The 20,201-nt window shown below is 44.8% G+C and overlaps 1 protein-coding gene across 1 annotated transcript in view; it reads left to right on the forward strand.

Moving 5' to 3' along the window:
• The first annotated feature begins 790 nt into the window (after positions 1–790).
• Positions 791–20,201, forward strand: part of LOC146058750 (myeloperoxidase-like) — a 29,786-nt gene continuing 10,375 nt past the window's right edge. Inside the window, exons 1-9 of the mRNA XM_083170983.1 lie at positions 791–895; positions 6,329–6,422; positions 7,411–7,589; positions 10,187–10,307; positions 11,619–11,748; positions 12,946–13,152; positions 13,572–13,887; positions 15,455–15,615; positions 16,965–17,217. Coding sequence (XP_083027109.1) covers positions 829–895; positions 6,329–6,422; positions 7,411–7,589; positions 10,187–10,307; positions 11,619–11,748; positions 12,946–13,152; positions 13,572–13,887; positions 15,455–15,615; positions 16,965–17,217 — 1,528 coding nt within the window. The 5' untranslated portion in view covers positions 791–828. The remainder of the gene's footprint in view (positions 896–6,328; positions 6,423–7,410; positions 7,590–10,186; positions 10,308–11,618; positions 11,749–12,945; positions 13,153–13,571; positions 13,888–15,454; positions 15,616–16,964; positions 17,218–20,201) is intronic.

The following is a 20,201-nucleotide window of genomic DNA, read 5'->3' on the forward strand; positions in this document are numbered from 1 at the left end:
GCAGACATTTTGTGGTGGTCCTCATAGCAGAAGAAGGGAGCCGGGACCAGCGCGTAATGAGCGTAGCCAGGTAAGACTGGGGGGGATTGCATGGGCGGCGAGGCGGGGGTTGGTGCGGCGGGCGGGCGAGGGTTGGTGCGGCGGGGCGGGCGGGGGTTGGTGCGGCGGGGTGCGTGGGTGGGTGGTGCGGCGGGGTGCGTGGGTGGGCGCCCTCCCTTTAACGGCGGGGTGGCGCCCGAAAGCTAGTTACGCCACTGCACAATACATACATTTCACATTACATTTGGACAAATATCTATTGGGTAAGAACATCCAGGGGTACAACCAACTATGAAAAATGATCTAAAATTAAATCGGAATAAGCACCTCATATAAAGGGATGTAGCACATAGATCATACACTCTAACCAAAGATTGAACTTGATGGACGTAAATCTTTATTAATCCTTATCTACTACAGTATGTATCTAGGTAACTTTGTTTTGTTAGTTGATGTTAAGTTTTGTACAGTATGTAAATACTCTCCTTGGGAGTTTACACAGGTACATTAACTACCTATCTCCATTTGCTGACTGCCTTTCATGAATGCTTTATTTGTTTTATCAATTGCTTGCTTCAGGAACTCCAGGAACCAAACTTTAGGTACTGTCCCCGTCCCAGCCATCACTATAGATGTCACTGAGCTGTGGACCCGCCCACAGGGTGTGTCTTTCACAACACCCTGGACCCTTGCATATAAAATGTGCTTAGCATCTGCTGATGTACAGTAGTGCATGTACCAGTGTATTCCCTTCAGCCACTTACTGCATTTCTTCTGAGATATTTCAGAATGAAAGTTCTACATATCTGTGCCGTGGTCCTGTTATCCAGTCTGCTCCAGGCAAATGCCTCATCTGGTAATTTTACACCTATTATTTTACTGTATTTCAGCATTGTAATAGCGGACCAATTATGTTTACTGTAGATGGAATATATGTTTTTTTAGACTAAAACACATAGGCAAAACAATGTAATTAGTATTTTTATTTAATTCATTTGATAACTTGTTCAATATTATTGCAGCCATTTGTATGTCTTAGGTAAATATTATATTTTCACTCAATTGTAGCTTTGATGCCAAGATTATAGAGAATAGCAATGAGTAAGTAATGATGAAGTCATTTGATAATGTTATTGAAGTAATAGGCTATTTGGTAAATGCAGTTACATAATTACATGCATAACTATAACATTCATGTTAATTCTTATTGTACAGTAACTACCATTTTCTAGGAATCAATAGAGAAATGATGACTAGAATCTGATTGGTTGCTATTGGCAACATCACTTCTTTTCATTTTTAGAACCTTTCGTAAATTGACCCCTTAGTATTTACATAGTTTGCAACATATTTATTGTTTATTACCAGTTATTTCTATAGCGCATACATTCTCCACAGCGCTTCACAGAGAATATTTGGCCATTCATATCAGTTCCTGCCACAGCTGAGCTTACAATCTACCGAATGGTACACACACACACACACACACTAAAGGGGCATACACACGGTGCAATTTTCACCCCATCCTTCACCGCTCTGACTAGATCACTTAGAATTGGAGCACTGATCACTCTGTGTTTATAGCACTGGGCGACAGCGATGAGCGGTTTCACACTTCGCCATCACTGTCTTTCCTGCTAGATCCTGGGACTTTGTTTATAAACAATAGGCAAAGCCCTGCTCTACACACATGTAGGTGTGCATCGCAGGTGTACCACGATGTGTGGTGAGCGATCGTGCTTAAGTCCATCGCTCTGCAGGAGGCACCAGTTTCCCTGTGTGTTACCCTCCAACATGACCCATTCTATTAGGTCCGACATGGTCCTCCAGCTGTTGTGAAACTACACATCCCAGCATGCTCTGCAATAGTATTAGCATTCCATAATAGCAAAACTGTGGCAAGACATGATGGGACTTGTAGTTTCACAAAAGCTGGAGGGCCACAGTTTGGACATGCCTGCATTAGGTACAAAATGCTCTGCTCCTGGACTACCGACATTACTGCATGATTGCCATCACCTGTGTTAAACTAGTTAATTTCTGAGAATGGTGTTTCATCACAGGTGACGGCAATCATGCAGTAAGAACAGAGTATTTTGTACCTAATGGAATGGGTCATGTTGGAGAGTATGCCACCAGGGTTAATTATTTTAGTTGTGAGCCAATTAATCTACCAGTATATTTTTTGGTTGTCGGGGGAAACATACATGCCTACTTGACCCTCTCCATGAGGGAGAAAACGCTCTGTTCCTGGACTTCCCTGGTAATGTATGATTGCCATCACCTGTGGTGAAACACCTTTCTTATCAATTACCTATTTGACCACAGGTGATGGCAATCATACATTACCAGGGAAGTCCAGGAACAGAGCATTTTCTCCCTGAAGGAGAGGGTCAGGTAGGCAAGTATACATAACATGCAGCTCTCCTGCTGTGCTAGTACTACACTTTGGGCCAGATTCTCTAAGCTTCAAAAGTGATAAAATGGAGAGTGATAAACAGCCAGCCAATCAGCTAGCAGTTGACAAATGCAGCTGCCAAGGCATACTGGGATTTGTAGTTCCACCCCAGTCAGAGAAATAAATGTTGCCTAGTTATATGTGCGTTCAGGAAAATAGACATAACGGTACTTGTTTCCTAGCACGGCGCCCACAATTTATTACTTATTACATCTTTTTGATCGCATCGATCGCATCGCATGCGACCAGATTGCATGCGATGCGATCGATGCGATCAAAATGATGATTTCATGATTACTATGTTATATGCACCCCCATTGTTAACTCCAACGCCACTATTAACGCCAACCCGAAGCATGGCGAGCGCAGTGAGCCCACGAGGGGTGGCGGTACGCGTCCTACGACCTTTTCATACCCCCACTATCCACGTCGGCGTGGAGTTGATGTTATATAGTGTGGCGAGCGGACGTGGATAACTTCACATGTATTCTGCATTCGCTCGCCACGCTTCGGGCTCGGTAGCTTGCTGCGCTCGCCACACTATATAAAATCAAATCCACGCCGGTGTGGATAGTGGGGGTATGAAAAGGTCGACATACCGCCGCCCCGCGCGGGCTCGCTGCGCTCGCTTCGGGTTGGCGTTAATAGCGGCGGTGGCGTTAACAATGGGGATGCATTTAACATACTAATCACCCATCAGGGTGTCTGTACAATTAAATCATCATTATGATCGATGCGATGCGCATGCTATTTTAATGGCATGCGATGCGATTTTAAAATTGTACAGTGCGGCTCTTACAATTTTAGCCACATTTAGCCACTAATTAAGGCATGAGATGGTATGCGATGGGCGCTGTGCTAGGAAACAAGTCCGACATAACAGATAACAAATACATATCTCCCAACATGACCCCCTCCAGGAGGGACACAATGCTCTGTTCTGGACTTCCCTCTTAATATATGATTACCATCACCTGTATTAAACAGGTTAATGCTAACAAAGGTGCTTCAACACAGATGATATTAATCACAAATTGAGGGGAAGTCCAGGAATAGAGCATTGTGTCCCTCCCGGAGAGGGTCATTTTGGGAGGTATGCAAATATATCTGAACACGTATGCTGGAATTTGTAGTTCCACAATAGCAGAGGGTAAATTGTGGCTAATCTAGCACATTCCAGAAGCTTTGTAGTGTGCTTTGTGTGAATGTTTTCAAATGTTTAAGTACCATACCTCCCAACATGACCCTCTCCAGGAGGGACACAATGCTCTGCTTCTGGACTTCCCTCATAATGTATGATTGCCATCACCTGTTTTAAACAGGTTAATTGATAAGAAAGGTGTTTCAACACAGGTGACGGCAATCATAGATTAAGAGGAACTCCAGAAACAAAACAATGTGTCCCTCCTGGAGAGGGTCATGATGGGAGGTATGAAGTACATCAATTATTTTTGGGGGACAGAATCAGTAACCAGACAACTGCACTCGTATTTACATACCTGTCAGTCAAAGATAGACAGTACTCTGCAGTTCCTCCAACAAACATTCACTGGTAATGTAGACATACTTGTCTATTTTGATTGTCTCCTCTCCGGAAGAAGCCCAGAGAGGAGACTCTGCACAGTCTTTTTCCAGGGGCAGGGCTTTCTGTCATTAAACCCTGCCCCATTAAGCCCCACCCCCATTTTGGTAAATGCTGCTAATTGCGGCTCTTTGAGAAGGGGTGGTACTAAATAATGCGATTTGCATCATTTTAGCCCCATCCCCTTCTCAAAGAGCTGCAAATGCTTGTATTTGACCGTCAGAGGGAGGGTGTCCGGGGCTGGAGGGTAGGTAAATATGGAAATAGGCATAGGCGTGCGCACATTGAGTGTTAAGGGCGCACAGGCACCCCCTAATGCTGTGACCTCCATTATGAACACCTCTGCCGCTAGCAATACCAGAAATATCTTTTTCCATTGTTAATTGTACTAGACCATTGTCATATCACTACACACCTGTGTCATCCATATATGTCTTTTACTTTATTTGCATGGAGTAAATGAGAAGATTAACCCTGAAATAGGCAGGGGATTATGGTGTGGCTGAGAGATGTTATATATTGTAGCGAGTGCCAATTGATGATTGTAGACACGCCTGATTGGTGGTGTTAGACAGACCCAATGGGCAGTAATAGATATGCCCAATAGGTGGTGCTAGGGACACCCCTTTGACGGTGCACCCCCTAATAAAATGTGCTGCGCACGCCGAAGGATATAGGACAGGGATTATGTTACAGCAGAGCAAGTAATCGGGTATCTGCTGTGCATTCCCATTACACAGGATCCCACATGATTCAGGGGAGTAGAATAGGAGTAGATAGGGGTTTTCGGTACTTATGTAGTAACTGGGCTGCCGATTTTTTGATTGTATGCCTTAAGTTAAGGCATACAATCAGATGCGATGCGATGCGATATCGCATCGCATCGCATCCGATATCGCATCCGATATCGGATGCGATGACCCGATTTTTCCATAGGAATCAATGTTAAAATGATTCCTATGGAAAAATGGGTCCTTTTCATACCCCTACTATCCAAGTGGGCATGGAGTTGGATATAAACCTGTGGCGAGCGTAGCGAGCCACCGAGCCCGAAGCGTGGCGAGCGAAGCGAGCCCCGCGAGGGGACGGTATTCGTCCCCTCGCGGGGCTCGCTTCGCTCGCCACGCTTCGGGCTCGGTGGCTCGCTACGCTCGCCACAGGTTTATATCCAACTCCATGCCCACTTGGATAGTAGGGGTATGAAAAGGACCCATTTTTCCCATTGAATTCCATGTTAAAATGGACTCAGTCCATTTTAACATTGATTCCTATGGAAAAATCGGGTCATCGCATCGCATCGCATCGCATCGAATCGCATGGTCGCATGCGATGCGATGCGATCTCCCGATCCGACCCGATTTAGAAATCGGCAGCCCAGTTACTACATAAGTACCGGGTTTTCTTTTTTTTTATATTTTTCGTTGAATTTCAAGATTTGAAGATGCTCAAATTAAGACATTTACAATATTGATAAATAATGTCATTCTCCAGGGAAAATGTATTTCTATAGGTTTTACCACATTATTACCATACCTCCCAACTGTCCTGTACAGTCCCGCTAATTGGAGACTGTCCCGCTGTCCCTCCTGCAGGCTGGGAGGCAGTTATATGCTTTGTAGACACATGCTATTAGAAAATGGTTACCAATGTATCCCCCCCAACTCCTTTCTTATTGTACACTTTTATAATGTTTTCCATGTGCTTCACATGCTACTTAAACTATTTATTGTACTGATAGTTGTGCATAAGAACTGAGCCATACATGTGGCACAAATCCCTGGGCATGCCCTCACAACGGTGAAAAAATGGGGGAGTGACTTGCCCCTGTTAAGCCACACCCCTCAAATGAGGACACACCCCTTTTTTTGCAAATCCATTTTATATAGTCTGGGACCCCTCATTAGCATATTTCTAGATTCGCCTATGGCTGTCAATGCAATACATAATGCATCCAACCCTTAGTGGCCCAGCATTCTGTACTTTGGTGTAGCTTGACAGAGGCAGAATCACAATCAGCAGCAATGCTAAATAATTCCTGTAAGTAGAAGAGAAAGGGCGGGATGTTCTAACATCCGCACCCCAGCTCTGCCCCCCTTCGCATAACTAAGGAATGTACCTCATTAGTGATTTGGGGGGATATTCTCTAAACTAAATATGCGTTAAAAACCAGTTATGCTTTACAATATATGTTAGTTTTGCTTGTCTGGCTTCACAATTTTATGATCTTTTGTGCTATTTTTTTTTACAAGATGGACCGGTAGAGTTGGATAGTGGCATTATTCCAGACTGCGTAAGAGAAGCAAAACGCCTCGTCGATAAGGCCTATACGAAGACCAGAATCACGTAAGCTCATTGTAGGCACAACAGGGTCCCCATGGCAAAGAGCTATGGGTGATCTGATGGCTGAACATCTGGAAAGTGATAAATCATAGGGCAAGAATAACCTGAATGCAGATGTAGCCGTTATCTGTTATGTTTTCTGATGTTCTGATATCCTGCTATCTAATTTGCTGCCCTAGACTGTTTTTGGCATCTGCATAAGACCTCATTAAAGAATTCCATGGTTACTACCTTAGGGCTCTGAGAAAATTGCGGGAGACTTGCCCCCGGTGGGCTGGGAGGGGGACCCGATTTTCAGGAGACTCTCGGCCATTCCGGGAGGGTAGGCAAGCCTGCTGGATGCTATACAGAGTAGCTGGGTGTGGTATGGGGGTCCGACAGTCGGGATTCCGACTGTCATTAGACGGACTTCGGAATCCCGACTTCCAGTACTCCGAAAGCGGGGCAAGCGTGGACCCCCATGAGGGAGAATAGCCGGTGGCTGTTGGGAACCCGTCTGTCGGTGTTTTAACAGTCGGGATCCCGACGTCGGGTAAATGACTGTCGGGATCCCGACTGTCGGGACCCCGTCCGTCACCCACACAGTTCTGTGCATGGTGATATATTATGTTATTATTTGTGGATTTAAATTGCCTGCAGGGCTTTGGATAATAAAAAAAACTTATTCTGGTTCACTCGCAAAGGCAAGGGGGCAGATGTAACATGTGCAGAGAGATTTAGATTTGGGGGAGTTATTTTGTTTCTGTGCAGGGAAAATACTGACTGCATTATTTTTACACTGCAATATAGATCTCACTTTGAAGTAAAACCCCACCCAAATGTAATTCTCTCTGCACAAGTTACATCAGCCCCACCTGCAGTGCACATGGTTTTGTCTATTTGAGAAGGAATTTGCCTTTGCGAATAAACCAGAATAAGGGCCTTTATATACAGTACATTGTGCTAAGTAGTATTTATCAACAAATAGATAATATGTAGCCTGTCACTATAGGTTGAAGTCTCGTGTGAAGAGAGACAATGTAAATCCAAGAGATCTATTCGCATTCTTCAAACAACCTGTTGCAATAAGCAGAAATGCAATCCGTGCGGCTGACTACATGGACCTCACTCTCCAGCTTGCAACTGAGAAATTGAAACTGATCTATCCACGGCGCCCCTTCAATATCTCAGGTACTAACAAATAACAGAGTAAAGCAAAGTGAAACAATACTGCCCTCTTGTGACAGAAAACCGCTAAAGCATAATTGCAAATAGCCATATAATAATATCAGCAATGGTCTGTCCTGTCTCCATCAGTGCACAGTGGGAGCTGCAGCACCCAAACTACTACAATGTTCATAGTGAAATAATTGCTTTATGTGGGTATTTGCAGAAATTGAAGTATGAATGTAAGGCTCAAACTCTGCGTGTTGTGTAACTACAACGTGGCAACTTTGTTTTAAGGAGGAAAAAGTTTATGAGTTTATGAAACAGCTACCCTGTTTCTATCAGAAACCTCTACTCCCTGTTATTCAGGGAACATCTATATCAGACCTGGACAACCTGCCTGTGGCTCTCAGCTGTTGTGAACTACACATAAATCAGCACTCTGTGAATAGAGCCAAGTTGGAGCTACCGGGTCTATTCAAATCAGCGTGCTTTTATATTGGAGAATGCAGGTACACGCAGACATTCTCTGACTGAACTGCGCACCATGGTGCCAGGGCACAAAACAACATCCCTGACCTAGTTTTGTCAGAAATCCACTAGCCAGACTTCAGCAAGCTGATTTGAATAGCTCTGGGAGCTCCCTACTGGCACTATTCAAAGAGCGCTGAACTGAATCAACTTCAAGGAGGATGTCGGGATAAGTGAAAGAGAGAGTAAAAGAGAGAGGAGCTAGAGATGGAGAGAGGGGTGGTCAGTGAAAGAGAGCTTAATGGAAAAAGAGGGAATGAGAGAAAGAAGGTATTAGAGAACGAAAGGGGTAAGAAAAATAGAGAGAGGGGTGAGAAATAGAATGTTAAGGACGCAAAGGAGAAATAAAAGAGGGGAGCAAGATAGAGGGGGAGATTCTCTAAGAATCTCCACCCCCCTTCGCCGCCCATCGCATATTTAATTATCGCATATGCTGTAACATAAGCGATAATTAAGGCAAAGCACAGCTCTTGCGTTAAGAGCTGACCTTTGCGGTGAGAGTCGCCGGGTCCCAGCAGGTCCCGGCGGCTCCCCCCTCCCTCCCACACCCAGCACTGCTGCTGCTGCGCTGGGCTCTCCTCCTCCCTGCACCCGGAAGAGGATCAGTGCAGGGAGGAGGTCACAGGTCCGGGCAGCACTGCGCTGTGCTGCCCGGACACAGGTGAGGGGGGAGGGGGCGATGCGGGGGGTCGGCGCGGGGCGGCGGAGGGTTGCGATAGAAGCCCATTGGCTTCTATGGGGCATCGGCAGATTTTTCTGGCGATGCCCCCCGCCGGGTTACCCGATAACGGGGTTTTTACCGCATTTTTAACTTAGAGAATCTCCCCCAGAGTGAGAGTGTCGGGGATACAAAAGGGGGAGAGACAAGAAGTGAGAGTGGTAGAGGGTGTCATGGAAAGAAAGGGAAAAAACAAGGAGTGGGAGGTGGGCGTAAGGGAGACAGGAAGTGGGAGAGGTCATCTGATTAAAGGGAAGAGACGTGAAGAGAGAGAGGGTGTGAGGGTGTCAGGGAGCGAAAGGGGAAGATGCAAGGAATGGGCCAGTGGGAAGAGTGAACACAAGAGAGAAAAAGAGGAGAGGAGGGGAGGAAGAGGATATGGTGGGGGATGAGGAGCGTGTTAAAGGGGGTGGGAGAATGAGAAGGGGACAAGGATGAGGAGGGTGGTCAAGGTGGGTGCAGATTGAGGGGGGAGAGGAGACAAGAAGGAGGGCTAAGAACAAGTAAGGGGGACAAGAAGGGGGATGAGGGGGGCACGGAGAAAGAGGCAGGACAAGAAGGGGGAATGACAGAGATGGAAGATGGTGGTAGGACAAGGATGGGGAGGGTGACCGGAGGGGGTTGAGGAGGACAAGAAGTGGATGGAGGATGAAGGGGGATGTGGATGAGAAAGACAAGGGGATGAGGGAGGGGCAGAGGAGGGGGGACAAAGAAGACCAGGGAGGGGTTGAGGAGGAGGGATGAGGAGGTAGAAAGAGGAGGCTGGACAAGGAGGAGGAGGTTGGAAGGTGAGCGGGGCGGAGAAGTTCAGCCTGGTACTGAGTCCTCTGCACCCTCTGTCCGGTGCCGGGTCCCCTGCTCCCCTACATTTTCTGCAAGGTTTCCTGCTTCCTAGCAAGATTCAGGATCATTATTTGGTAAATTGTACATTCACCTAATAACTAATAAGGCTACTTTTTCCAGCATCAATAATTGACTTGGATGTTTTTCTTTATATACAGTATGCTAGGTCTTTATTATAGGTCTTTCTTAATAAATATTGATTTATTTATGCTAAATGTGCTCTTTCTATTGATAATATAGATAATATAATACAGCATGATAATATATTATATTATTCCTAGCACAGAAGTGGCAGGTCTCCCTTTCAAAAGTGCCAGGCTCTCTCTCTCAGTGGCCCACCTGCTCCCACCCTCACCAGCGTTGCAGGGCCCTTTAATTGCATGGCACTAATGAGAAAAAAATCGGCCCCATAGCAGCTGAATCCTCTGCTCCCACAGTTATGCCACTACATCTAAGCATGCCCTGCCACCGTTTTTGCCATGACATTGTGACAAAGTAATAATTGTGATGTCTACATGTTGTTCTTCAGATATACTCACAGCTGAACAGAAGGGAATTATCTCCATGCTAAGTGGATGTGCCTACCAGTACCTGCCTAAGATTTGTGATCCCTCACCTTACCGCAGCATTACTGGAGAGTGCAACAACATGTAAGAGACTTCCTCAGAGACATACACATTGGGGAAAATCATAGATGTGTACAGATGGGTTCTCATGAAATGTTGCCTCAGTCTCACCACACAGCCCCTCTCAGCGGGTTGGGATCATTTGGTCTACAGCATGATGGTCGACAGTCATTAGGCCAACACCATTGGGTCGACATGGGAAAAGGTCAACATGGGTGTAGGTCGAAATGGGAAACGGTCAACATTTTTCTAGGTCGAAAGGTCATTAGTTCGACAGGTCATTAGTTCGACAATGTCTAGGTCGACAGTCAAAAGGTCGACATGGGGTTTTCCACTGTTAATTGAGGATGGGATACTCTAAAATGCGACTTAATTAAAATAGAAAGGTGGCCAGAAAGCTGGAAAATGTGGTTTAACGCGGCAAAATGAAAAGTAATAAATTATGAGAATAAAAATGAATGAGCTACTTCCAAAGTAAATAAAGATAATAAAGAAATAGGTGGTACGCTACACCTCTTGGAGCGACAAATGAAATGAAACCAGCATGCTGAGAAATGTGTGTGTTAAATAACTGAGGGGCAGATATATTAAGCTCGGTGAAGTGATAAAGTGTCTGGTTTTTATCACCGGCTAATCAGCTCTTAACTATGAAGTTACAGGCTTGGTTTGAAAAATGACAGGTAGGAGCTGATTGGCCAGTGATAAAAACCAGACACTTTATCGCTTTACCGAGCTTAATAAATCTACCCCAGAATGACAAATGACACTTAAATTATGATGATAACAGTTGGAAGACACCTGCCGGCAGCTCTGATTGTCATTGTACATTGGAGTGGCCGGGCAGCATACTAGTTCCCTCTTAGAGGCAAATTCCTTCTTAGCTGGACAAAACCATGTACACTGCAGGTGGGGCAGATGTAACTTGTGCAGATATAATTAGATGTGGGTGGGGTTTTCCTTCAAATTGAGATCTACATTGCAGTGTAAAAATAAAGCAGTCAGTATTTTCCCTGCACGGAAACAAAAGAACTCACCCAAAGCTAAATCTCTCTGCACATGTTACATCTGCCCCCTGCAGTGCACATGGTCTTGTCCAGCTAAGAAGGAATTTGCCTCTAAGAGTGAACTAGAATAAGGCCCTCTGTCTCCAATTCCTGATTACATCACATTTTTCAAAAGACCTGCAGGAACAGCATTCACCTAAATAGCCCCGGTTACACTATAGTGTATTTATTTGAATCAATGTTTAGTTTTTTAGTTGCTACTTTTCTTCTTCTTATATGTGATATTCCCTAATTTGCCTGGTGACACACTACCCATTGTTGCTGTTTACAGAAAGAATCCCACCCTTGGGGCATCCAACACAGCTGCTAAACGTATGCTGCCGCCAGAATATGAAGATGGAGTCTCACTTCCTAAGGGTTGGACTCCAAACCTGCTCGTCAATGGATTCCCTCTACCTTTGGTAAGAAGTGATTTAGTACCATGAACTATATTCATGGGGGGAAAACTTAGAATTAATGCTTATTCCTACTCATTGTTCATACAAGTTACATATTTATTAATGGACTGGCAATAGGCACTGCAATTGTCATTTACACTGATAGGGTTCAGCTATACTTATCAACCTTTGATGTCAGCCAGAGGATTAATTTTCTAAGTGACGGACAGAAATCAGTTGAAATGACACACAAACACACACATACGCACACACCAATGGAGTATGCTAGTCAGACAGTGATCTGAAGTTTATTCTCAAGGTGCTCATAGTTATACCCAAAATGTGGAATGCAATCCACATCAGTGCTCATTATATATTTATTTAGAAGTTTTAAGCTGAAGCAATAAATTTATACTTTTTAATGAGATATCAAAACAAAAGTTTGTTTATAATTTAAATAATTGGATCAATGTTAATACCCCTTTTACACCAAAATCCCTGGTCGGACCCTGGTCTTTGAACAATGCTTTACTGTATTGTAAGGGTTGGTACCCCTAATTGCTCTCCAGCTGCATTCTGGGGCACAGGAGGTTATTGTAATTGTGTTTCCATGCTGCAGCTACTGCATTAGATCAAAACACCAGGAAAATGGCCACAGCGCCTTTTTTCCAGCAACTTGTGGATAAGTATTTAAGACACTGTTTTGCTGAACCCAGAGGCCTGTGTACACCGCACACCTTGCACCCATTATAGAGAATTATATCCGAATGACCGGTTGGTGGGTCTATACTATGACCGCCGGCATTCTGTCTGAATGAGAATATCCCAACAGGGGCCCTCCCCGCCACCCCTCACTCTGCCTTCGTACAGCATAAACATAAGCTTCCCAATCCACACCTTAATACTAACCCTCCTACGACATAACCTAAACCTATCCCCCTATTAAGTGCCTAAACCCACAGCATAATTCTAATGTGGGGAAGTAAGAAATTCGGGAGATGCAGGGCAACCATAGTAGTGCATGTCAGAGGTGTGACCTCTCTAGCTGAGCTCAGGCAGGTTCTAGTGACTGCTGCAATTGTCATACCACCGTGGATGTTGGAGGGAGGCATTATAGAAGTTTAATACGTACTTCAAAGACAGTGAATTTGTAGGATGAAATTTAGAATATAATTTTTTTGCCACTCAATTCTAATATCTTTATTTTAATTTTTTTTCCAGCCACGTAAGGTGTCAAATGAAATTGTAAGGGTCAAAGTGAACACCCTGACTCTAGATGATGATAGATCCCTCATGTTCATGCAGTGGGGTCAGTTCACGGATCACGATGTTGGCCTTGCTCCAGACACCCCCGCAACAACAACTTTCTTAGAAGGCACGGACTGCGAGACCAGTTGTGCCCGCTCACACCCCTGCTTTCCCCTGATGGTAAGAACATTTTTCACAAATCAATTCACTAGTCAGAAGTCTTACTTCTTGGAAAACTAAATATGTGTGTTTCGTTTCATCTCATTAAGAGCCATAATTATTAGTGTACAGAGAATTACACAGCCGGAGCCCTGCTGCCAGCATCACCCTAAAACATCAACATATTGTAGAACATCATCGTCCCTTATTATTATTATACTTTATTTCTATGATGCCACAAGTGGTCAGTGGTGCCATACAGAGGGGCATGTACAGCATATGTGCATTCAAAGTGAAGTCAGAGATTGTGTATTGGAATAAGTTACATGGGCTGTCAGGAAAACGTATATCAGATCACTATCATTTTTGAGTACTGACCATAGATATACAGTTACACGTCTTATATTAGTAATGCTATTCTATTATTTTTCTATTTGCAGATCCCACCAAATGATACTCGGGTTACAAACACGAATGACTGTTTGCCAATGTTTAGATCGGCACCAGTGTGCAATTTAGTAACTCCTTTACGTGAGCAGATCAATGTCCTGACCTCATTCGTTGACGGAAGCCAGGTCTATGGCAGTGATGCTGTAGTTGCTAACAAGCTTCGGAACAACACAAACCAGCTGGGCCTGTTGGCCATTAATCAGAACTTCACAGACAATGGGTATCCATTTCTGCCATTTACTGGGGATCGGGAGGACACGTGTACCACTACAAACAAATCGCTTGGAATCCCTTGTTTCTTGGCAGGTGAGGTTTATACATGCAGTAAAATTGTGGTTTGGGAATCTTTTTCCATAATTCAGGCATCCCCACACAAGTGCTTCTATTTCTTGAACAGTGTTTTTGTTGATTTGCTTGTTTTTTTTTCTTCCAATGGCTATTTATGAAGGGGCAGGTTCTAGGACACCTTGGGTGGATCTAAGATTTAGTCCGGGGAAGAGTAGCAAATAATGGGATAAAAACTGCTGGTCATCATGCCGCTGTGTACAACGCAAATCACTAACAATGTGCCGCAGGAAAAGTGAGCTAATGCTGGCCATACACTATACTTTTATCCAAATTGCTGGTAGGTTGGACTGAAAATCTGGTATTGTAGACAGATTCAACTACAGTACCTTGTCTGAATGACAGTTTTTGTCCGTTTCCAGATTTTGGCAGAAAAATTACTTAATTACAAATGACATTTTCTTCCATTCAGTACCAGATGTTTATTCCATCCAGCCAGATAGTTAGATGTTTGGATGAAAGTTGGTCTAGTGTGTATCCAGCATAACTCTATCTTCTGCTCATCATTCATCATTTCAGAGCTCGATAAATAGTCCCGTATTGATGTCCCCATGGAGATCTATATAGATGCTGTTATGAATGCAGGAGATATTTATATCTTCTGCATTAGTCTTCTGAATAGCATGTCTGGCTTGTGGAAACAGACGTTTACATCTACATATACGTATAGTAAGAAAATAATTACTTTGAAAAATAAGCTTCAAAGGGTAGAGCACATCTGGAAGCTATGCCATTTGTAACTCATAATGATGACTTTTATTAGAACTTGTTGTGGCACAGCAACCCAGCTATTTGCAAAAAAGGTATGTTATTGTGAAATATTATAAGGTCTATCAATAACGCTCAACAACCATCAAAGCATACATCTAGTATACTATATATAGTGTATATATATATATTTTGACCCTGTCGATCTTTCCCACGTCGAAATGTTGACCCAGTTGACCTATTGCATGTCGACTTTTTTAAGATCGACCTATTGTTTATCTAGACACTGTCTATGTAATAATATACACACAATAGAAAGTTCACAAAGGGGGCCATTGGCAATACCAATGCCTTTCTTGCCAGCACTTTTTGGCCTTGACTGAAGCAACACATACTGGAAAGGAGGTACAACAGGAATGCAAGAAAGCAATACTGTAGTTTAACTTAGTAAGCTCCAATGAAAACAACCTACAGTATATTTACAGTACTATTATACCATAAGGGCTATTTCTCACACTTCGGCTACTGCCGGACGGCGAAACGTGCCGCACTCAGCAGTTTACAATGGTGGGGATGGCCACAGCCCAGCAGCCGTCCCTTCCAGTGGTGGGATCCGGCTGCAACGGGGGGGGGGGGGGGGGTAGGGGTAGGGGGGGCATGGCCGTCCCGTGTGAATGGACACATTTGTGTCCATTATTAACTACGGTGTGTGACACGACTTTCTGGCCGTGCGGGTTTTCGCCGTCCGGCCGTAGCGTGTGAAATAGCCCTTAAGCTTACTGAATGTTGGTGTAGTTGTCTGATGTTTGATCTGTTTTAGGGGATACCCGCGTCAGTGAACAGCCTGGTCTCACCGCATTCCACACGCTCCTCGTGAGAGAACACAATCGGATTGCGAAAGAGCTGCACGTCTTAAACCCATATTGGTCAGGGGAAACGCTGTACCAAGAAGCCCGGAAGATTGTAGGAAGCATCATACAGGTACAATATAATGTCTTCTCTACAAAGTGCATGTTGGGCGCTTGCCAAGGGACCCCCACACCCCGGGCTACATCACCAGCATGGGTAAAGGCCTACATTCACTATGCAATTCAGGCTCTTTTCCTACAATTGCAGCCATCAATTGCAGAAAAAGAGCCCAAATTGCAGGTGAATGACAGTAGGCAGGCTTGGCTAGGATCGCATGTGATATATGGTGGAGCTCGGGACCACCTGTAAAACATTTTTTTCCAGAACTGGCAGGTTAGTTGACACCTGGATATCTGACAAATGGTACAATAATCTAAGATGCAAAAATCTTGAAATGACTCTAAAAAGCATAGGTTCTGAAATACAGTCCTTGGGACCCCAAACAGTTTAGGGGCCAGATGTACTAAGCTTGAAAGTTGATCAAATGGAGAGTGATAAACCAACAGCTAATCAGCTCATAACTGTCATGTCACAGGCTGTGTTTGAAAAATGATAGGTAGGAGCTGATTGGTTGGTAGTTTATCACTCTCTATTTTATCACTTTTCAATGCTTATTGCATTACTTGTGATTCTTTTAGCAGGTATGGGATGAGATGTACTAAGTTCTACCTGTGGATCTTTCAAAATGTATCAGTGAATAATGAGTACACCGGTGCACCTGCTGGGTGACCTGGAAAACATGACCTGTTTGGGCTCCTGGGTTTGAATGAAAGATTTATCTTTACACTGGTTAGTTAATTTGCAATTGGGCAATTGGCTTGTATTATTGTGCTTTATGTAGGCATGATCATTTTGCTCTCTAAACCAATAAAAAAATGACTACAAACACTCTGATTATCATATTGGTCAGACTTGGCAAATTATATTAGTGGAAAAAAAGGACTTGATATCCTGCAGTGTGTGGGCATTCTGGGTAATATGACTGTATTTATCCTGAATTTCCCTCCTCCTTGTGGGTGGACATATGCAAATTATAGATCCATTATCCAGAAATAGGGCAAATTTGTAAATAAAATTGTACAGTGTGCAGCACAAATATTGGGAACGTGTCCATTTGACCGAAAAATTGCATTGTGTGCACCTAGTTTAAGAGCTTTGTCTAGATTCTCATCAAACCAAATTCATACATATTTGCTGACATGTCTAGCCCAAAAGCAGAAAAACTACAGTACAAACACCAACACATCTGTGGTAGGTCAGCTAAAAAAATCTGCTTACAAGTAGATATGTGCATGCATATTTTTTCACAAAAAAGTTAATGTACTGTACATTATTCTATTGTCCATTAGGTACTTTGAAAAAAAATGTTTTTACTTGGCGTTGCATTTTGAGTTAAGCATCCTTTCTTTTTTTGTTTATAGAAAATTACATACAAAGACTGGCTGCCACTGCTGTTGGGCAATGAGTTGCCACGAGTTCTTCCTGCATATACGTCTTACAATGAGAATGAGGACCCACGGGGGTCCGGTGTCTTCACTCTTGCCTTCAGGATGGGTCATACTCTGATACAGCCATTTATTTACAGATTAGCAGATGGTTACCGTCCCTACAGCCCAGAACCAATTGTTCCACTGCATCAGACATTCTTTGCCAGCTGGAAAGTGGTGAAGCAAGGTAACAACCTGTTATTATCATGCAGTTTATGTGTGAAATACATATGGTCCTGCAAACTGTCAGCACTTACCCCAGTTAATTCACAGTCATCACCTAAGTGCCCTAGTTATAGACAATACATTCTGTGAAATGTAAAAGGCAGACGAGAACGATATCATTAACACTGTTATTGTGTATATTGTTTAGTGTGTAGGACCGATAATGATACACGCTTATGCTGGTTGTTATTTACCTCCGTCTATCTAGATTTTGCCTTTTTGTGCTAAAGATCTGAGTGGGCGATGGCGACCAGCTGGACAGCGCATCACCATCGCTATGGGGTGTACACACGGAGCTATTTGTGCTTAATTTCGAAGCAATCTAGAAAGATCGCTTAGAAAATAGGCAAGAGTCATGCTATGTGTATGCATGACACTTGGATAGTACACATACACATTGTGCCTGTGGTAAGGCATTTCCCACAATGTGGCATACAGTATACTGTAGTTATCCTTTGTAATATTTGAGAAATGCATTTTTGCTTTGAGTAGATTGTGTCAGACACAGCCACACACACAGGCCGAGAAGCAGCAATCATCGCAAAAAAACTTGCGATTCTTGCCGTCAGTCTGCTCATGCCATATGCATGAATAATTCTGAAAGGACAGCTCTTGCGGTAAGTGCCGTCCTTTGCGATGGTAGGACTTCTGGGTTCTGTACCCGGAGTCCTACAGTATCTGCACGTGTCCAGTTGGATCCCTCATAGCAGGGGAAGTGCAAAAGAAGCCCATATGGGCACCGCTGCTTTTAAAATTGCATTGCCCACCACATCCAAGCCCCAGAATGTACCGCAACGAGGCTGGGGCAAATGGGAGCTGCAGCCAAACATCCAAAAATGGCATTTTAAGAGGTTTGGTCGCATTTTTTAGTTTGCTGCATCCAGTCCACTGACTCTTCTACAGTAATTGTATTTTGTTCCTACTACTTTTACTCTACAGTACCTCCATTATTCAAACATATTTTTATTTTATTTTTGTACTTGCAGTAGTTGTGTAAATGTAGTTGTAGATAATAGATTTACAGGGGGGAATTTACTAAGATACTGGGTGACATTCTATGCTATGCGCTAAATGCGCATGTTTAATTCGCACACCACATCGCCGCAAATCGCCTATTTTGAAATCGCATTTTTCAGCCTAAATGCGCATATTTAATGTGATGCGCATTGGAGGCTGAAAAGTGCGAATAGGGGCGATTTGCAGCGAAGTGGTGCGCTGTTTTTAGTCCTGAAAATGTGCGATTTTCATGTCTGAAAATCGCACATTTGCAGGACAGCGCAAGGTTGTAAAAAAAAGAACCGAGCGCGGGGTCCCCCGCCCGAGTGTAACCAGCCCCGGGCTCACTGAGCCGGTGCTGGTGACATAAAATCAGGGTCCCCGACAAATAGGGGTCCCCTTGATTTTATGAAACCAGCACCGGGCTCAAGGTCCGGCGCTGGTTCCCAAAATACGGGGGACAAAGTGACTAGGGGTCCCCCGTATTTTAAGAACCAGCACCGGACACAACCAGCCAGCAGGGTAATGCCACAGCTGGGGGGAGACTTTTTATACAAGTCCCCCCGGCCAAAGCATTAACCCCCTGGCTGGTCAGCATGGGCAGGGGTCCTGGGGAAGTGGGGACCCCCCCAATGAAGGGGTCCCCCCCCTCCAGGACTTACCAGCCCATGCTGATAGTCCGGGGCTGTCCTCCATGCCCCTGGGCTGTGGGCATGGAGCTGATGCTTTGTGTAAAAAAAAGAATAACTATTGTTTTACACTGGCGAACTATGAGTCCCAGCAAGCCTACCCCGCATGCTGGGACTTGGGGAACCACAAGTCCCAGCATGCGGGGCATTAAAGGGCCCGCTGGCACTTGTAGTTCTGCAGTGTAAAAAATAGTGCACAAAATCACACTGACACCCTGTAAAATAAAACTTTAATACACACAAAACACACACACACTGATACTTACCTACCTTGAGCCCGTAGGTCGGTCCCTGGATCCTGGATTCTTCCTCCGGGGCTCCAGGGCAGAAGAGTCCGGTTCCGGGGCCTTGGTCCTGGTTCCGGGGCTGGTCCTGGGGTTCCGGGGCTCCTGGCGTGAAGAATCCGGGGTCCGGGATCCGTGGTAGTCCAGAGGGGTACCTAAGGAGGAAAATCCAACTCACCTGCTCCCCGGCGGCGACCTCCGGTGACAGCGCTGCTCCAGACTGGTACCCGGCTTGCAGGAGGTTGTCCGGCGCTGAGATGTTTCCTCCTCGCCGTCTCTGAACAGAATGATTTCTCGGCCAATCAGGAGCCGAGAAAGTCGGCTCCTGATTGGCCAGAAATCATTCTGAATATAGACGCCGAGGGAGTAACATCTCAGCGCATCCAGAAGAATCCAGGATCCAGGGACCGACCTACGGGCTTAGGGTAGGTAAGTATCAGTGTGTGTGTGTTTTGTGTGTATTAAAGTTTTATTTTACAGGGTGTCAGTGTGATTTTGTGCACTATTTTTTACACTGCAGAACTACAAGTGCCAGCGGGCCCTTTAATGCCCCGCATGCTGGGACTTGTGGTTCCCCAAGTCCCAGCATGCGGGGTAGGCTTGCTGGGACTCATAGTTCGCCAGTGTAAAACAATAGTTATCATTCTTTTTTTTACACAAAGCATCAGCTCCATGCCCACAGCCCAGGGGCATGGAGGACAGCCCCGGACTATCAGCATGGGCTGGTAAGTCCTGGAGGGGGGGGACCCCTTCATTGGGGGGGTCCCCACTTCCCCAGGACCCCTGCCCATGCTGACCAGCCAGGGGGTTAATGCTTTGGCCGGGGGGACTTGTATAAAAAGTCTCCCCCCGGCTGTGGCATTACCCTGCTGGCTGGTTGTGTCCGGTGCTGGTTCTTAAAATACGGGGGACCCCTAGTCACTTTGTCCCCCGTATTTTGGGAACCAGCGCCGGACCTTGAGCCCGGTGCTGGTTTC

Source organism: Crinia signifera, chromosome 2 (genome assembly GCF_055691185.1).
Source record: "Crinia signifera chromosome 2, ASM5569118v1, whole genome shotgun sequence".
NCBI classification, from domain to species: Eukaryota; Metazoa; Chordata; class Amphibia; order Anura; family Myobatrachidae; genus Crinia; species Crinia signifera.